The following is an 18,792-nucleotide window of genomic DNA, read 5'->3' on the forward strand; positions in this document are numbered from 1 at the left end:
CTCTCTCGGAGTAGAGGCCATAAAGCATCGCTGTGGACTGACAGGTGTGACTGTTCTGCAGGTGTGCTGGAGTTGCGTTCAGTGAAGGCAGGCCAGACTGTCATTAGAGGAGTGGCTACAGCTCTTTTCCTGTGTGTCAACCACGCTGGACACCTGAGAGGACAGGTCTGATCTCACACTTTCTCCGCCTTGTGTTTCACTCACAGTCATGCAACACAAATTCATTATCACTCTGCTCGTCACATTTTATATCATTACCATGGAAAATACTTGATTCTGATTGGCTGACAGGTTTCCATTTATATTGTATATTGGGACACCTCAACCATAGATACGGTCAAAAGTTGAATCACTGTTCTAATTCTTTAAAAGGCATATATACCAACAGTTGTAAACGACAGTAATAGCTGCTTGCTTTAGGCTAACATTATGCTACATTATTCTCCCATATCAAAGGCAGGAAATTCTTTTCAGAGGTATTTCAGTGGCAGGGTGACAATGTTAGATGAGCAGTCTTGTGTTTACAGATGCTGTAGGCCACTTCAGCAGGGACACATCCATGCACTGGCTGAGCTTAGGGTATATTACATAGGAAGTTGTTACCCTGACAACACAGTGGTTTTTGCTTTTTAATGTTAATATTTTCAATTGTATATGGGCAATTCATGTCAAATATTTTTTGTATATAATTTTATCCATTATCCAATTTATATCCAAATTTTTATTCTTTGGTCAGTGCCCATAGAATAAATGGGATAATTCCCTCTTAGGTTTCCCTATATAGAAAACTGATGGATGAGGCTTAAACTCTATATCTACAATACACATATACAATCTACACGATGCATAGACTCTATATCTACAATACACATATACAATCTACACGATGAATGGACCCTGCTCACGATCTGTGTTTTCTGTTTCAGCATATGCACACACAGTTAGACTGCACCTTTCAAGAGCTCTTATTGGCCAATGGATACACCCTCTTCCTCTCCCCACACACTGGACTTCCTGTGTCCCTCCCGTCAAAACTGTCTGGAGAGAGAAGAGGGCATTCTCTGTCTCGGTTTCTCCCTGTGAGGAGTTCTCTGTGCGGGGGGGCAGGGATAGAGGAGGAGGACCAGGGGGGTGATCTGAGACAAAGCTGGGAGTATATGAATCTGGATTCTGACGACCCATTTGGTGTGGGGCCGCTGGGGAACACACAGTCTCTGTTTAGTCCTGGTTTGCACATGTAGAAGTGAAGCCTGAACACTGTAACACTGAAGTCTGAACACTGTAGTACTGAAGTCACGCAGTAGTACTGAAGTCACGCTGTAGTACTGAAGTCACACTGTAGTACTGAAGTCACGCTGTAATACTGATGTCACACTGTAGTACTGAAGTCACACTGTAATACTGATGTCACACTGTAATACTGATGTCACACTGTAGTACTGAAGTCACACTGTAATACTGATGTCACACTGTAGTACTGAAGTCACGCAGTAGTACTGAAGTCACACTGTAGTACTGAAGTCACACTGTAATACTGATGTCACACTGTAGTACTGAAGTCACACTGTAGTACTGAAGTCACGCTGTAGTACTGAAGTCACACTGTAGTACTGAAGTCACGCTGTAGTACTGAAGTCACGCTGTAGTACTGAAGTCACACTGTAGTACTGAAGTCACGCTGTAGTACTGAAGTCACACTGTAGTACTGATGTCACGCTGTAGTACTGAAGTCACGCAGTAGTACTGAAGTCACGCTGTAGTACTGAAGTCACGCTGTAGTACTGAAGTCACGCAGTAGTACTGAAGTCACACTGTAATACTGAAGTCACACTGTAGTACTGAAGTCACACTGTAGTACTGAAGTCACGCTGTAGTACTGAAGTCACGCAGTAGTACTGAAGTCACGCTGTAGTACTGAAGTCACGCAGTAGTACTGAAGTCACACTGTAATACTGATGTCACACTGTAGTACTGATGTCACGCTGTAGTACTGAAGTCACGCTGTAGTACTGAAGTCACGCTGTAGTACTGAAGTCACACTGTAGTACTGAAGTCACGCTGTGTTTACAGCCACGTCGTCTCTACATGGGCCTGGTGTCACAAACGCGTTGTTGAGATGTTGGTTTAACTGTTATCATGACTGACACAAACAAACCGTGGTTACCACACAACATATTTACATACCACTGAACTGAGTTTACAATGCTTACAGCTTTTATGTTACCTTTCTGCCAGTTTATTGCTGTAAACATAGATTCTTAAATGTTTCTAATTTATTTGTGAAGTATTTATTTTGCTACTTTTTCCTCATGTTTGTGCTTGGGGGGGGGGGGGGGGGGGGGGTAAGCACACAAACTGGAAGTTCCTGTAGACATTATCATTCAATGATAAATAAAACTTTCATTAAACTCACCAGACTAAATAATACCCACACTTTATCACTGTGCAGTACACATGACCACAAATGCATGCTCTTATACACACACACACACACACACACACACACGCACACACACACACACACACGCTCAGTTGCGTGTGTTTAGAGGGAAGCACACACTTTCTCAAACCCAGTCCTTCCAATATATAATATACAATTCTGTATTTTTAGTTGTTTATCTGTTTGTTTGTTTATGTGTTTTATTTAACTGGTGTGATGAACAGACAAATAATGATAACACACAATGCTATCCACTCAAAAAATGCCTTCGTGATCATACAGTAATAGGTATTACTAATGTTAAGGACACGACACCATAACAGTCAACACAATGCAGTTTTATCACATTTAATAATGACTTTGCAATGACACAAAATCCAGCTCAGCTCAAAACATTCTCTGTTTCCCTAATGATTCCCTAACACTCAGCAGCCCACTCTGAAACAGACTTAAATATATGAATAAATATTAACTATACATTGACCTCACCTCAGAGGACACATTTCCAGTTGTAGTACAATATAAAATCTACAATGTAAAAATGGTCTGTTAGTATTGCTGTTCGGTCATTTCTGACCTTCTGTCACTCTCTCAGTTGTTTCTGTCATTGTAAACCTTTATCATGTGTTTCCTGTCCCAGTTTTGTGACTGGTAATGTATTTTACCCAGTGCAAGTCTGCAACCTCATTAACATATGTAAAACTCCTCAGTCTCTCGCTTTCTCTCTCTCTCCTCCTAACCCCTCTCTCTCTCTCTTTCTCTCTCTCTCCTCCTAACCTAATGGTCTCCCCTCACATTTTTCCTTTCTGTCTCTGTCTTTTGGAAACAAGTCATACAGGCTGTGTCCAGTGAAAGGCTCAGGCGACACTTCAGTGTTAACTCCCTCAGACCTGAGTGACCAGTGGTTCTCTGAGATATACGTTTCCACTTCTCACTTCTCCTGTCTGCCCTGTGCACAGCCCTGCCAGCAGTGCCCCATTCAGCGGAGCACAGATGCCCTGGTAGCCCACTCCTCCATCCAGGGGCAGGTAGTTGCTCTGGTCCTCCAGACCTTCCTCTGGTTCCTCTTCCCCTTCCCCATCCTCCTCTTCCCAGAGGGAGGTGTTGACATGTGTGTACTCCTGGCTGTCCTCACATTCCATCTCTCGGTGGTAGAAGTAGCTGAAGTTGGACACAATGACAGGCACGGGCAGCGAGATAGTGAGAACGCCAGCAATAGCACACATAGAGCCCACCAGCTTCCCACCCACTGTTACTGGGTACATGTCGCCATAGCCAACTGTAGTCATGGATACAACCGCCCACCAGAAGGCTTCAGGGATGCTAGTGAAGGTTGTTTCCTGATTGTCCACCTCAGCAAAGTACACGGCACTGGAGAAGAGAATGACACCTATGAAGAGGAAGAAAATAAGAAGGGCTAGTTCTCGTAGACTGGCCTTGAGCGTCTGTCCCAGGATCTGAAGGCCTTTGGAGTGGCGAGAGAGTTTGAAGATACGGAAGACACGCACCAGGCGGATGACGCGGATGATGGCCAGGGACATGGTTGGCGTGGCCCCCTTGGACTTTGCCAACTCTGTGCCGAGAGTAACAAAGTAGGGAATGATGGCAAAGAAGTCAATGATGTTCATGACGTCCTTAAAGAAGTGCATTTTGCTGGGAGAGCAGGCAAAGCGCATGAGCAACTCAAAGGAGAACCAGCAGATACACATAGTCTCAACCAGGAAGAAAGGATCATGGAAGGGGGAGGAGAGTGGAGGGACTAGGATGGTGGCGTTGGGGACGTGAGGGTGGGGCTGGTACGTGTATTGCTGGAGACAGAGAAGAGAGAGAGTAGAGGGCAGGGGTCAAAAGAAGGACATGTTACAGACAAAAATGAAGAACAGAAATAGAGAGACAGCTTTAATGGGAGAGAGAGAGAGAAAGAAGAGGTAGAAAAGGTGCAGAAAAGATATAATGGAGAGAGAGAGAAGAAAAAGAAGAAAAGAAGGAGAAAGAGTGGGCAGAGATGCAGGAAAAAAAGAAAAGAAAAGAAAAGAAAAGAAAAGAAAAGGGGATTCAGAGATGGCTAAAGGGAAGAAGAGAACAAAGAAGAGAAGGAGGGAGCATGGGAGAGGAGAAGGGAGAGGAGACGGGAGAGGAGACGGGAGAGGAGACAGGAGAGGAGACAGGAGGAGATGGGAGAGGAGACGGGAGAGGAGACAGGAGGAGATGGGAGAGGAGACGGGAGAGGAGACAGGAGGAGATGGGAGAGGAGACAGGAGAGGAGACAGGAGGAGACGGGAGAGGAGACAGGAGAAGAGACGGGAGAGGAGACGGGAGAGGAGACAGGAGGAGATGGGAGAGGAGACAGGAGAGGAGACAGGAGGAGACGGGAGAGGAGACAGGAGAGGAGACGGGAGAGGAGACAGGAGAGGAGACAGGAGGAGATGGGAGAGGAGACAGGAGAGGAGACAGGAGGAGACGGGAGAGGAGACAGGAGAGGAGACGGGAGAGGAGACAGGAGAGGAGACAGGAGGAGATGGGAGAGGAGACAGGAGAGGAGACAGGAGGAGATGGGAGAGGAGACAGGAGAGGAGACGGGAGAGGAGACGGGAGAGGAGACAGGAGCGGAGACAGGAGGAGATGGGAGAGGAGACAGGAGAGGAGACAGGAGGAGATGGGAGAGGAGACAGGAGAGGAGACGGGAGAGGAGACGGGAGAGGAGACAGGAGAGGAGACAGGAGGAGATGGGAGAGGAGACAGGAGAGGAGACAGGAGAGGAGACAGGAGGAGATGGGAGAGGAGACAGGAGAGGAGACGGGAGAGGACACGGGAGAGGAGACAGGAGAGGAGACGGCAGAGGAGACGGGAGAGGAGACAGGAGGAGATGGGAGAGGAGACAGGAGAGGAGACAGGAGGAGACGGGAGAGGAGACAGGAGAGGAGATGGGAGAGGAGATGGGAGAGGAGACAGAGGAGGAGACAGGAGAGGAGACAGGAGGAGACAAAGCATATTACAGTTTGTTTTCTCGTTTGCTTAAACACATTTTCACTCTGAAGTCACATTTTCAAAACAATTAACATGCAGGCTGAAACAGAAGCTGACTGGCCAAAAATCTAACACTGTCAAAACACTGAAAACATGCAACAAAAGCAAATATTTCCCTCAAACAACACAACTTATGGTCAAATGAATTATTCTTTCAGTCAATCATTACACAATGGACAACAAAATACAAAATACAGCTATCAGTATGAACCAGTTCAACCTTAATCTGTGTTATGTGCCTGTGCCATTTGTTGATACTTTACATAGTTACAGTATGTGCCAAAGGCAGGCAAGCATATCACAGCATGAATTGTATTCTTTTCTCCAGAGATGATTTTACCAGAGATAACAAACCCTGCTGCACTCTGCACCTGCACTTTTTACACTTTTTTAAGATGAGCTGTTGAAATACTGTAAAGAGAGAGACATTTTATGAGAAAGTTTTCTTCATTCATTTTATTCTTGTGTGCAGGTCTTTCTGTGACCATGAACTGTCACTGACATGTAAGACCCACAGTAAGCACCTTGACTAGACACATTCAGACGTTCACTATGGTACAGCTTCATTACAGCCCCTCTTCCTCAGGCCCCTCTGTTTCTGTCCTCTTACTCTCTTTACCTACCTCTGACCTCTTACTCTCCTCACCTACCTCTGTCCTCTGACTCTCCTTACCTGCCTCTGGCCTCTTACTCTCCTTACCTGCCATGTCCTCTGACTCTCCTTACCTACCTCTGACCTCTTACTCTCCTTACCTGCCTCTGGCCTCTTACTCTTCTCACCTGCCTCTAGCCTCTTACTCTCCTCACCTGCCTCTGTCCTCTGACTCTCCTTACCTGCCATGTCCTCTGACTCTCCTCACCTGCCTCTAGCCTCTTACTCTCCTCACCTGCCTCTGGCCTCTTACTCTCCTTACCTGCCTCTGTCCTCTGACTCTCCTTACCTGCCTCTGTCCTCTGACTCTCCTTACCTGCCTCTGGCCTCTTACTCTCCTCACCTGCCTCTGGCCTCTTACTCTCCTTACCTACCTCTGACCTCTTACTCTCCTTACCTGCCTCTGTCCTCTGACTCTCTTTACCTGCCTCTAGCCTCTTACTCTGCTTACCTGCCTCTGGCCTCTTACTCTCCTTACCTGCCATGTCCTCTGACTCCCCTTACCTACCTCTGTCCTCTGACTCTCCTTACCTGCCTCTGGCCTCTTACTCTCCTTACCTGCTATGTCCTCTGACTCTCCTTACCTACCTCTGACCTCTTACTCTCCTTACCTGCCTCTGTCCTCTGACTCTCCTTACCTGCCTCTGTCCTCTGACTCTCCTTACCTACCTCTGTCCTCTGACTCTCCTTACCTACCTCTGACCTCTTACTCTCCTTACCTGCCTCTAGCCTCTCTGATCCAGGCTTATAGCAGCACAGAGGTAGCTCTGACATTTCATTTAACCCACAGCTTTCCTCTAAGAGTGGCAACAAATGTAACAGTGTAAAAGCACATAGCAAAATGATTTAGGAGTGCTGTATGTTATGTGTCGGTATTGTATGCTATGTGCTATGTGTCAGTGTTTGTTACATGTGAGTATTGTATGTTATTTGTGGATGTTGTGTGTTATGTGTGAATGTTGTGTGTTGTGTGTGAGTGCTGTGTGTGAATGTTGTGTTGTGTGTTATGTGTGAGTGTTTTGTGTTATGTGTTATGTGTGAGTATTGTGTGTTATGTGTGTGTTATGTGTCAATGTTGTGAGTTATGTATTAGTGTTGTGTGTAATGTGTTATGTGTAAGTGTTGTGTTTAATTTGTGAGTGTTGTGTGTTGTGTATTATGTGTGAGTGTTGTGTGTTATGTGTGAGTGTTGTGTGTCAGTGTTGTGTGTTATGTGTGTTATGTGTGAGTGTTGTGTGTCAGAGTTGTGTCTTTTGTTTAATGTGTGAGTGCTATGTGTAATGTGTCAGTGTTGTGTGTTATGTGTTAGTGTTTTGTGTTTTGTGTAGGAGTGTTGTGTGTATGTGTAGGTGTTGTGTGTTATGTGTGAATGCTGTAAGTTATGTGTATTGTGTAGGAGTGTTGTGTGTTATGTGTGAGAGTTGTGTGTTATGTGTATTGTGTAGGAGTGTTGTGTGTTATGTGTGAGTGTTGTATGTTATGTATGTGTTATGTGTGAGTGTTATGTGTAGGGCTTGTGTGTTATGTGTGAGAGTTATGTGTTATGTGTGAGTGTTGTATGTTATGTGTATTGTGTAGGAGTGTTGTATGTTATGTGTATTGTGTAGGTGTTGTGTGTATTGTGTAGAAGTGTTGTGTGTTATGTGTGAGTGTTATGTGTAGGTGTTGTGTGTTATGTGTGAGAGTTATGTGCATTGTGTAGGTGTTGTGTGTTATGTGTATTGTGTAGGTGTTGTGTGTTATGTGTGAGAGTTATGTGTATTGTGTAGGAGTGTTGTATGTTATGTGTGAGAGTTATGTGTATTGTGTAGGAGTGTTGTATGTTATGTGTAGGTGTTTGTTCATTTTGTTCATGTTTCAGCTCACATATGTATGCTGAGGTATTGATATCATTGTAATAATAATGTGGCAAATTTTACTACAGTAAGGTTGACCTATATGCTGGGTATCTGACCAAATTGCTTGTGTGTGTGTGTGTGTGTGTGCACGTGCGCACGTGTGTGTGTGTGAGTGTGAGTGTGTGTGTGCGCGTGTGTGTGTGCGTGCGCATGTGCGTGTGTGTGTGAGCGCGTGCGTGTGTGCATGCATGCGTGCGTGCGTGCGTGCGTGTGTGCGTGCGCGCGTGTGTGTGTGTGCGCGTGCGTGTATGTGCGCGGGCGTGCGTGTGTGTGTGTGTGTGCGTGCGCATGTGCGTGTGTGCGTGCGTGTGTGTGTGTGTGTGCGCGCATGTGCGTGCGTGTGTGTGTGTGCACACGTGTGCGTGTGTGTGCATGTGTGTGTGTGTGTAAGTCTGCGTTCACATATGTCTTCATAGAGCTGTAAAACGCCTTTGACAGAAAGTATGTAAGTGAAACAATTTGTCTGCTGATTTGAAAGGTCAGCCTAAGGTCAGAGGTGTCTCTGTGATGTGTAAAGGGCGCGGGAAATGTGACCTGTATCTGCAGGGGGACATTCTCTCTCTTTGTCACCAATCAGCTTGAACCAGTGTGCCCAATGTGTAGCAGAGTAGAAAATACTGATGTTAAATTGTCATCGTTCTGCACTTGCCAACTCTGTTTTACTCTGAGGCCTGTGTTGTGTGTTATGTGTGTGTATTGTGTGTTATATATCAGTGTTGTGTATTGTGTGTCAGTGTTGTATATTGTGTGTTATGTTGTGTGTGAGTGTTGTGTGTTATGTGTGAGCGTTGTGTGTTATGTGTTGTGTGTGAGTGTTATTAGTGTTGTGTGTTATGTCGTGTGTTAGTGTTGTGTGTTAGTGTTGTGTTATTGTTGTGTGTTATGTTGTGTGTTAGTGTTGTGTGTTATGTCGTGTGTTATGTCGTGTGTTAGTGTCGTGTGTTATGTTGTGTGTTAGTGTTGTGTGCTATGTCGTGTGTTATGTTGTGTGTTATGTCGTGTGTTAGTGTTGTGTGTTATGTTGTGTGTTATGTTGTGTGTTAGTGTTGTGTGTTATGTTGTGTGTGAGTGTTGTGTGTTGTGTGTGACCGTTGTGTGTTATATGTTGTGTGAGTGTTATAAGTGTTGTGTGTTATGTGTTCATGTTGTGTGTGATCGTTGTGTGTGAGCATTGTGTGTTATGTCGTGTGTTATATTGTGTGTTAGTGTTGTGTGTTATGTCGTGTGTTATTGTTGTGTGTTAGTGTTGTGTGTTAGTGTTGTGTGCTATGTTGTGTGTTAGTGTTGTGTGCTATGTCGTGTGTTATGTCGTTTGTTAGTGTTGTGTGTTATGTCGTGTGTTAGTGTTGTGTGTTAGTGTTGTGTGTTATGTTGTGTGTTATGTTGTGTGGTATGTCGTGTGTTATGTTGTGTGGTATGTCGTGTGTTATGTCGTGTGTTGTTGTGTGTTATGTTGTGTGTTAGTGTTGTGTGCTGCATTGTGTGTTATGTTGTGCGTTAGTGTTGTGTGTTAGGTCGTGTGTTAGTGTTGTGTGTTAGTGTTGTGTGTTAGTGTTGTGTGTTAGGTCGTGTGTTAGTGTTGTGTGTTATGTTGTGTGTTAGTGTTGTGTGTTATGCTGTGTGTTATGTCGTGTGTTAGTGTTGTGTGTTATGTTGTGTGTTAGTGTTGTGTGTTAGGTCGTGTGTTAGTGTTGTGTGTTATGTCGTATGTTAGTGTTGTGTGTTATGTTGTGTGTTATGTCGTGTGTTAGTGTTGTGTGTTATGTTGTGTGTTAGTGTTGTGTGCTGCATTGTGTGTTAGTGTTGTGTGCTATGTCGTGTGTTATGCCGTGTGTTATGTCGTGTGTTATGCTGTGTGTTATGTCGTGTGTTATTGTTGTGTGTTATGTTGTGTGTTAGTGTTGTGTGTTATGTCGTGTGTTAGTGTTGTGTGTTATGTCGTGTGTTATGTTGTGTGTTAGGTCGTGTGTTAGTGTTGTGTGTTAGGTCGTGTGTTAGTGTTGTGTGTTAGTGTTGTGTGTTATGTCGTGTGTTAGTGTTGTGTGCTGCATTGTGTGTTAGGTCGTGTGTTAGTGTTGTGTGTTATGTTGTGTGTTATGTCGTATGTTAGTGTTGTGTGTTATGTTGTGTGTTATGTCGTGTGTTAGTGTTGTGTGTTATGTTGTGTGTTAGTGTTGTGTGTTATGTCGTGTGTTATGTTGTGTGTTAGTGTTGTGTGTTATGTTGTGTGTTAGTGTTGTGTGCTGCATTGTGTGTTATGTTGTGTGTTAGTGTTGTGTGCTATGTCGTGTGTTATGTTGTGTGTTAGTGTTGTGTGTTATGTCGTGTGTTATGCTGTGTGTTATGTCGTGTGTTATGTCGTGTGTTATTGTTGTGTGTTATGTTGTGTGTTAGTGTTGTGTGCTGCATTGTGTGTTATGTTGTGTGTTAGTGTTGTGTGTTATGTTGTGTGTTATGTCGTATGTTAGTGTTGTGTGTTATGTCGTGTGTTATTGTTGTGTGTTAGTGTTGTGTGTTAGTGTTGTGTGTTAGTGTTGTGTGCTGCATTGTGTGTTATGTTGTGTGTTAGTGTTGTGTGCTGCATTGTGTGTTATGTTGTGTGTTAGTGTTGTGTGTTATGTCGTGTGTTAGTGTTGTGTGTTAGTATTGTGTGTTATGTCGTGTGTTAGTGTCGTGTGTTATGCTGTGTGTTATGTTGTGTGTTATTGTTGTGTGTTATGTTGTGTGTTAGTGTTGTGTGTTAGTGTTGTGTGTTATGTCGTGTGTTATGCTGTGTGTTATGTTGTGTGTTATTGTTGTGTGTTATGTTGTGTGTTAGTGTTGTGTGTTAGTGTTGTGTGTTATGTTGTATGTTATGCTGTGTGTTATGTTGTGTGTTATGTCGTGTGTTATGTTGTGTGTTATGTTGTGTGTTAGTGTTGTGTGTTAGTGTTGTGTGTTATGCTGTGTGTTATGTTGTGTGTTATGTTGTGTGTTATGTTGTGTGTTAGTGTTGTGTGTTATGCTGTGTGTTATGTCGTGTGTTATGTTGTGTGTTAGTGTTGTGTGCTGCATTGTGTGTTATGTTGTGTGTTAGTGTTGTGTGTTATGTCGTGTGTTATGTCGTGTGTTAGTGTTGTGTGTTAGTGTTGTGTGTTATGTCGTGTGTTATTGTTGTGTGTGATGTTGTGTGTTAGTGTTGTGTGTTATGTCGTGTGTTATGCTGGGTGTTATGTGTCAGTGTTGTTATTTGTTATACACATGTTACATCATTCTGTACTTGCCAACTCTGTTATATTCTGAGGTCTTGAGTGTGTGTGTGTGTGTGTGTGTGTTTGGGTGAAGGTGTGTTTTTGTGTGAATATGTGTGTCTGTGTGCCTTGGTCTTTGCTTTGGCACCAGTCATTAGTAAGATCTTAATCTTGTTTTGTACAAGTCATCAAACAGATGTGTCTTTCCATAGCTCTGTGAGTATAGGAGTCAGCAGGCTTGTGAATCCCAGCCCCCGTCTGTGTGTTGATGTACTCTATGGGTTGTCCTTCCTCTATATATAGCACCCTTACATCTCAGAGGGGTAATGTGAGACTCTGGCCCTCTCCTTTACTCTACACTCTCTCTGTCTCTCTCTGTCTCTGTCTCTGTCTCCGTCTCTGTCCCTCTGTCTCTGTCTCCGTCTCTGTCTCTGCCTCTGCCTCTGCTTCTACCTCTCTCTCTCTCTCTGTCTCTCACTCTCTCTCTCTCCTGTCCGGTATGGGCGTGTACCCCATCTGTCGGGTACGGGCGTATAGCCCATCTGGGCCAAACTCAGGGAATGTCTTGGCTGAGCTTTGGGGTGGCACCTTCAGTTGGAAAGCAGATAGGAAACAAACCTGATACACATACACTCAGGGCCATTCTAACAATTACACACTGTCCCTCTTTCTCCTGCTGTGCTCACACACAACTCCACGTTTCTCTTGTTTTGTTTCATTTGTCATTTTTCTTCTTACCAAGGCTTACTCCCATTCTCCCTCTCTCTTTTCCCTCCCTCTGATTCACAATTCCACCTTTCTCTTCTGACTCTCCTCTTTCATGTTTTATACTGTATTTATACTGTAATGTTTTATACTGTATTTCTGTCCTCCTGTTCTCTCCCTGTTGCCTTCTTCCCATTCCTCACCCTCAATCAGTGTGGATCAGATTTAACGACATGTCAAAAATAATCTCACCATCAACCTGCCTGTCTTTCACTCCAACACTCAGCGTCTCTTTTACTTCAGCCATCTATCTGTCTTTCACTCCAACTCACAACCTGAATCTCACTCTAACTCTCCAACTGTCTCTCACTCTAACTCTCCAACTGTCTCTCATTCTAACTCTCCAACTGTCTCTCACTCGAACTCTCTACCCGTCTCTCACTCTAACTCTCCAACTGTCTCTCATTCTAACTCTCCAACTGTCTCTCACTCTAACTCTCTACCCGTCTCTCATTCTAACTCTCCAACTGTCTCTCACTCTAACTCTCTACCCGTCTCTCACTCTAACTCTCCAACTGTCTCTCATTCTAACTCTCCAACTGTCTCTCACTCTAACTCTCTACCCGTCTCTCACTCTAACTCTCTACCCGTCTCTCATTCTAACTCTCCAACTGTCTCTCATTCTAACTCTCCAACTGTCTCTCACTCGAACTCTCTACCCGTCTCTTACTCTAACTCTCCAACTGTCTCTCACTCTAACTCTCTACCCGTCTCTCACTCTAACTCTCCAACTGTCTCTCACTCTAACTCTCCAACTGTCTCTCACTCTAACTCTCTACCCGTCTCTCATTCTAACTCTCCAACTGTCTCTCACTCTAACTCTCCAACTGTCTCTCACTCGAACTCTCTACCCGTCTCTTACTCTAACTCTCCAACTGTCTCTCACTCTAACTCTCTACCCGTCTCTCACTCTAACTCTCCAACTGTCTCTCACTCTAACTCTCCAACTGTCTCTCATTCTAACTCTCCAACTGTCTCTCACTCTAACTCTCTACCCGTCTCTCATTCCAACTCTCCAACTGTCTCTCACTCTAACTCTCCAGCTGTCTCTCACTCTAACTCTCCAACTGTCTCTCATTCTAACTCTCCAACTGTCTCTCACTCTAACTCTCTACCCGTCTCTCACTCTAACTCTCCAAGTGTCTCTCACTCTAACTCTCTATCTGTCTCTCACTCTAACTCTCCAACTGTCTCTCATTCTAACTCTCCAACTGTCTCTCACTCGAACTCTCTACCCGTCTCTTACTCTAACTCTCCAACTGTCTCTCACTCTAACTCTCTACCCGTCTCTCACTCTAACTCTCCAACTGTCTCTCACTCTAACTCTCCAACTGTCTCTCACTCTAACTCTCCAACTGTCTCTCATTCTAACTCTCCAACTGTCTCTCACTCTAACTCTCCAACTGTCTCTCATTCTAACTCTCCAACTGTCTCTCATTCTAACTCTCTACCCGTCTCTCATTCTAACTCTCCAACTGTCTCTCACTCTAACTCTCCAACTGTCTCTCATTCTAACTCTCCAACTGTCTCTCATTCTAACTCTCCAACTGTCTCTCACTCTAACTCTCCAACTGTCTCTCATTCTAGCTCTCCAACTGTCTCTCATTCTAACTCTCTACCCGTCTCTCATTCTAACTCTCCAACTGTCTCTCACTCTAACTCTCCAACTGTCTCTCATTCTAACTCTCCAACTGTCTCTCACTCTAACTCTCCAACTGTCTCTCATTCTAACTCTCTACCCGTCTCTCACTCTAACTCTCCAACTGTCTCTCACTCTAACTCTCTATCTGTCTCTCTATCTATCTATCTATCTATCTATCTATCTATCTATCTATCTATCTATCTATCTATCTATCTATCTATTTCCACCCATCCCTCACTCTAATCCTCTACCCATCTCTAACTCCCGTCTTTCACTCTATCCCACTGTCTCTTACTCTAATTCCCGTCTTTCACTCTATCCCACTGTCTCTCACTCTAATTCCTGTCTTTCACTCTGACCCTTTGTCTTCTCTGTCACATGCTTTCTCACACCGTTTACGGTACTCACTGGTACTCACTGGTCTGAACTCAAGCTGAACTCAAGCTCTCTCACACACTCTCTCTCTTTCTCTCTTTCTGTCTCTATCTCCCTATCTCTCTATCTCTCCATCTATCTATTTATCTCTCTCTCTCTCTCTGTCCCTCTCCTATCACGCTCTCTTCCTGTTCACATTTACCTTCACTCACATTTACCTTCATTCACATTTACCTTCCCTCACATTTACCTTCATTCACATTTACCATCACTCACATTTACCTTCATTCACATTTACCTTCACTCACATTTACCTTCACTCACATTTACCTTCACTCACATTTACGTTCATTCACATTTATCTTCATTCATTTACCTTCATTCTCATTTACCTTCATTCACATGTACCTTCCCTCACATTTGCCTTCCCTCACATTTACCTTCATTCACATTTACCTTCACTCATTTACCTTCATTCTCATTTACCTTCATTCACATTTACCTTCCCTCACATTTACCTTCCCTCACATTTACCTTCATTCATTTACCTTCACTCATTTACCTTCATTCTCATTTACCTTCATTCACATTTACCTTCCCTCACATTTACCTTCACTCACATTTACCTTCATTCATTTACCTTCATTCACATTTACCTTCACTCACATTTACCATCACTCACATTTACCTTCACTCACATTTACCTTCACTCACATTTACCTTCATTCATTTACCTTCCCTCACATTTACCTTCATTCATTTACCTTCACTCATTTACCTTCATTCTCATTTACCTTCATTCACATTTACCTTCACTCACATTTACCTTCATTCATTTACCTTCATTCACATTTACCTTCACTCACATTTACCTTCACTCACATTTACTTAAGTTCACATTTACCTTCATTCAATTACCTTCACTCACATTTACCTTCACTCACATTTACCTTCATTCACATTTACCTTCCCTCACATTTACCTTCATTCACATTTACCTTCAGTCACATTTGTCTTCATTCACATTTACCTTCCCTCACATTTACCTTCAGTCACACTTACCTTCATTCACATTTACCTTCATTCACATTTACCTTCATTCTCATTTACCTTCCCTCACATTTACCTTCATTCATTTACCTTCACTCACATTTACCTTCACTCACATGTACCTTCACTCACATTTACCTTCATTCATTTACCTTCATTCACATTTACCTTCATTCACATTTACCTTCACTCACATTTACCTTCACTCACATTTACCTTCATTCACATTTACCTTCATTCATTTACCTTCATTCACATTTACCTTCACTCACATTTACCATCACTCACATTTACCTTCACTCACATTTACCTTCAGGATATATTTTTTGCATTCTCATTCCTTCTTTTCTCACATTTTTGCTCTTTTTCTCTCACCTCTCTTTGCTCTTTCTCGTTCCTGAATTCAGGCAGCGTTTCCAGGCAGAAGATGAGGATGGACACAACAATCACCATCACACTGATAATGGCAATGATACGGGCTCCACTGGATGATTCTGGGTGCTCAAACAGCATCCACAATTTGCGCTGTAGTTCATTGTCAGGCAGCGGCCGTGGCTCCTCTTTGGGGAACCCCTCATCCTCCTTAAAGCGATTCATGATGTCCTCACCCAGCTCGTAGAAACGCAGCTCGTCCATGAAGACGTCCAGCGGTACATTGGCAGGCCGCCGCAGTCGGCCTCCAGACTGGTAGAAGTAGAGGATAGCATCAAAGCAAATTCGGTTCCGGTCCAGGAAGAGCTCATTGCGGAGTGGGTCAAAGTAGCGTAGGCGTCGTCGTGGATCGCCCAGCAGTGAGTCGGGAAACTGGGCTAGAGTGCGTAGCTGTGTTTCATAACGCATGCCTGATACGTTAATAGCCAGACGCTCGCTTAGCGCCCAGCCGCCACGCCACAGCGACCCTGAACGCCGGCTCTCCCGTTTGCCCTCGCCCTTCTCCTTCTCCCTGCTCTCCCTCTCTTTCTCTCCTTTCTCTGCCTGGTTGCGCTGCTCTTTGCTGCGCTTGTTGCTTTCACCAGGGTCCATCTCTTTTTGTTTTTTGTTGCTTATCCCTCCATCTCCACTCCCTCCTTTATCCTGATCATCCATTTCTTAAACGTCACGTTTTGCTCCAGGCAGGGTCTCTATATCTGCCACAGGGACATACAGGTAGAGTTTATGCTCAGGCCATACCTCAGAAAGCAGGTCCATACAGATCAAGTGATGGTGGAATAAGTAGAAGACAAGGGGCAGTCAAATAAATAAGTGGAGAAAGAAAACATGCGAAAAAATGCTGTGCAATCAAGTCAAGTGATGGGAAGGAACCTGTAAAAGGCAGTCACAAAACATCATCACTGTCGTTACAGCACTCAATCACAAAACATCATCACTGTCGTTACAGCACTCAATCACAAAACATCATCACTGTCGTTACAGCACTCAATCACAAAACATCATCACTGTCGTTACAGGACTCAATCACAAAACATCATCACTTTCATTACAGGCAAATAATGTTCTTCTTGTGAGTAAATTTTAAACTAATGCCTCCCATAAATATAATCTCTCAAAAGTCTAATCTGTTAATGTGTAAAACAATGCCTCCCCTTGAGAAGTCTAATCTGTAGTTCTGTTAACAGAGCAGATAAAACCAGAAGTTGTTTGGTTTAATCTCTGTCACTTGACTACGAATAGATATATTATGTACAGACTCTCTTGAAACACAAACAGATACTGATCTAAGTAAATTATGTAATATTATCAGAGTTTTTACAGATGAAAAGGAAAATGAGTCCAGTTAGTAAAAAATATGGTGTTGCTATATATAAGATAAATTAAGTTTTTAATGACCATAATAATGACATTATCACGTAAAAAAGGCACATTTTAACTGAGCATTCTGTTATGTTAGAACTCACACCCAAACAAATTCACACAAGTAAACATTCACTCAGAGCCGAATAAAGCATGCCCACACACACACACACTCACAGACCCAAAGCCTGAATAAAGCATACCCACACTCACACACACACACACTCACAGACCCAAAGCCGGAATAAAGCATGCCCACACACACACACACTCACAGACCCAAAGCCCGAATAAAGCATGCCCACACTCTCACACACACACACACACGGACCCAAAGCCGGAATAAAGCATGCCCACACACACACACACACTCACACACACACATGGACCCAAAGCCCGAATAAAGCATGCTCACACTCACACACACTCACACACACACACGGACCCAAAGCCGAAATAAAGCATGCCCACACTCACACACACTCACACACACGGACCCAAAGCCCAAATAAAGCATGGCCACACTCACACACACACACTCACAGACCCAAAGCCCGAATAAAGCATGCCCACACTCACACACACTCACACACACTCACAGACCCGCAGCATTAGATAGATGTGTGCCAGGTGTGCATGTGTGAGTGAATGTTATTTCTGACAAACCATGCGAGTTGTCTCACCCGGTACGGCTCAGATACTGTTAATCTGCTCTGCCTGGGACCTTGCAGTGTGGACCACCTGAGTCTCCTGTGACCACCTTAACAACAGCTGTCTGGCTGTCCTTCTCTCTGTCTGACCATCTGTTTGTCCGTCTATCGCTAAATGAGTGTCCTTTAGGGGGTGCAATAACTCTCTCTCTCTCTCTCTCTCTCTCTCTCACTGTTTCTCAGGGTGTACTTACCAGTGCAGTGGGGGTCCTTAACTTGTTTGTAGGTCACTGTCTTCTGTGTTTCTCCCCTCAGTCACTCCCTCACTCCGCTGCAGGGAATGCTGTCATGATGAAATTCAATCCTAACCACAGTGCCCCCTCCCTGTCTGTACCACTGACTCCTCCACAAGCTCCCTCTATACTCTCCTCCAAACGTCAGCAACTTCCATACTCTCTCTCTCTCTCTCTCACACACACACACACACACACACGCACTGTCTCTTAGCCTAAGGTTTCCATGCTGTTCAAAAAATATCTTGCTAAGTCTCTCAGCCAGTGCTAACAGTGCTAAGAGTCTGCTGAATGGAGCTGAATCTGTTCACTGTTCAAACATGGGGATAGATGGGGGATGTGCTGTACACCAAAAGCAGAGGCTCTAACATTTGTGTGATTCCTGAATAAATGAAGCAACTATTATCTTATTAAGCTGAAGGTAATTAGAGAAATGCTGCTGGTGAGTACTCAACACAGTGGTTGTTCACCGGTGACAAGAAGAGTGACAGAGGTGATGTTTGGATGGACGTCTGAGGAAAATCTAAGACGATCATCCGTGACTGAAAATACATATTCCTTCAAAATAATGTGTATTGTTTGGAGGTGCAGGGCAAGATAAACAATCAATGGAAATATGTTGAATGTAAAATATGTATCTTGGTCATGAGCAGGCAGTTTTGTCGATAATTATCTGTAAAGAGTTCCACAGAGAGAAGTATTACAAACATACAGCAGAATATGAGTGTCCTGTTACACTTTAAAATGCATGTTTACCAGGCATGAGTGTCCTGTTACACTTTAAAATGCATGTTTACCAGGCATGAGTGTCCTGTTACACTTTAAAATGCATGTTTACCAGGCATGAGTGTCCTGTTACACTTTAAAATGCATGTTTACCAGGCATGAGTGTCCTGTTACACTTTAAAATGCATGTTTACCGGGCATGAGTGTCCTGTTACACTTTAAAATGCATGTTTACCAGGCATGAGTGTCCTGT

At 43.9% G+C, this 18,792-nt stretch overlaps 2 protein-coding genes across 2 annotated transcripts in view; one reads left to right on the plus strand and one right to left on the minus strand.

Annotated features, from left to right (window-relative positions):
• Window positions 1-1,241, plus strand: part of fgf21 (fibroblast growth factor 21) — a gene marked incomplete at its 5' end in the record, with an annotated part of 2,581 nt that extends 1,340 nt beyond the window's left edge. The window contains 2 exons of the mRNA XM_030789780.1: window positions 62-165; window positions 927-1,241. Coding sequence (XP_030645640.1) covers window positions 62-165; window positions 927-1,241 — 419 coding nt within the window. The remainder of the gene's footprint in view (window positions 1-61; window positions 166-926) is intronic.
• Window positions 1,242-3,324: 2,083 nt separating this feature from the next.
• On the minus strand, window positions 3,325-16,165 carry kcna7 (potassium voltage-gated channel, shaker-related subfamily, member 7). Its single transcript, XM_030789781.1, has 2 exons — window positions 15,455-16,165; window positions 3,325-4,248 (listed from the first exon to the last, which is right to left on the minus strand). Exons 1-2 carry the CDS (start codon window positions 16,163-16,165, stop codon window positions 3,325-3,327), a joined length of 1,635 nt encoding a protein of 544 aa, XP_030645641.1.
• Window positions 16,166-18,792: the final 2,627 nt, after the last annotated feature.

Source organism: Chanos chanos, chromosome 13 (genome assembly GCF_902362185.1).
Source record: "Chanos chanos chromosome 13, fChaCha1.1, whole genome shotgun sequence".
Lineage (NCBI taxonomy): Eukaryota > Metazoa > Chordata > Actinopteri > Gonorynchiformes > Chanidae > Chanos > Chanos chanos.

Bases quoted from the DNA above. Each gene is read 5' to 3' on its own strand.
- kcna7 (XM_030789781.1), bottom strand. From the start codon at position 16,165: ATGGATGATCAGGATAAAGGAGGGAGTGGAGATGGAGGGATAAGCAAC. The intron at 4,249-15,454 runs GTGAGAGAAAAA...CTCTGTCTCCAG, and splicing joins ACGAGAAAGAGCAAAGAGAG to CAATACACGTACCAGCCCCA.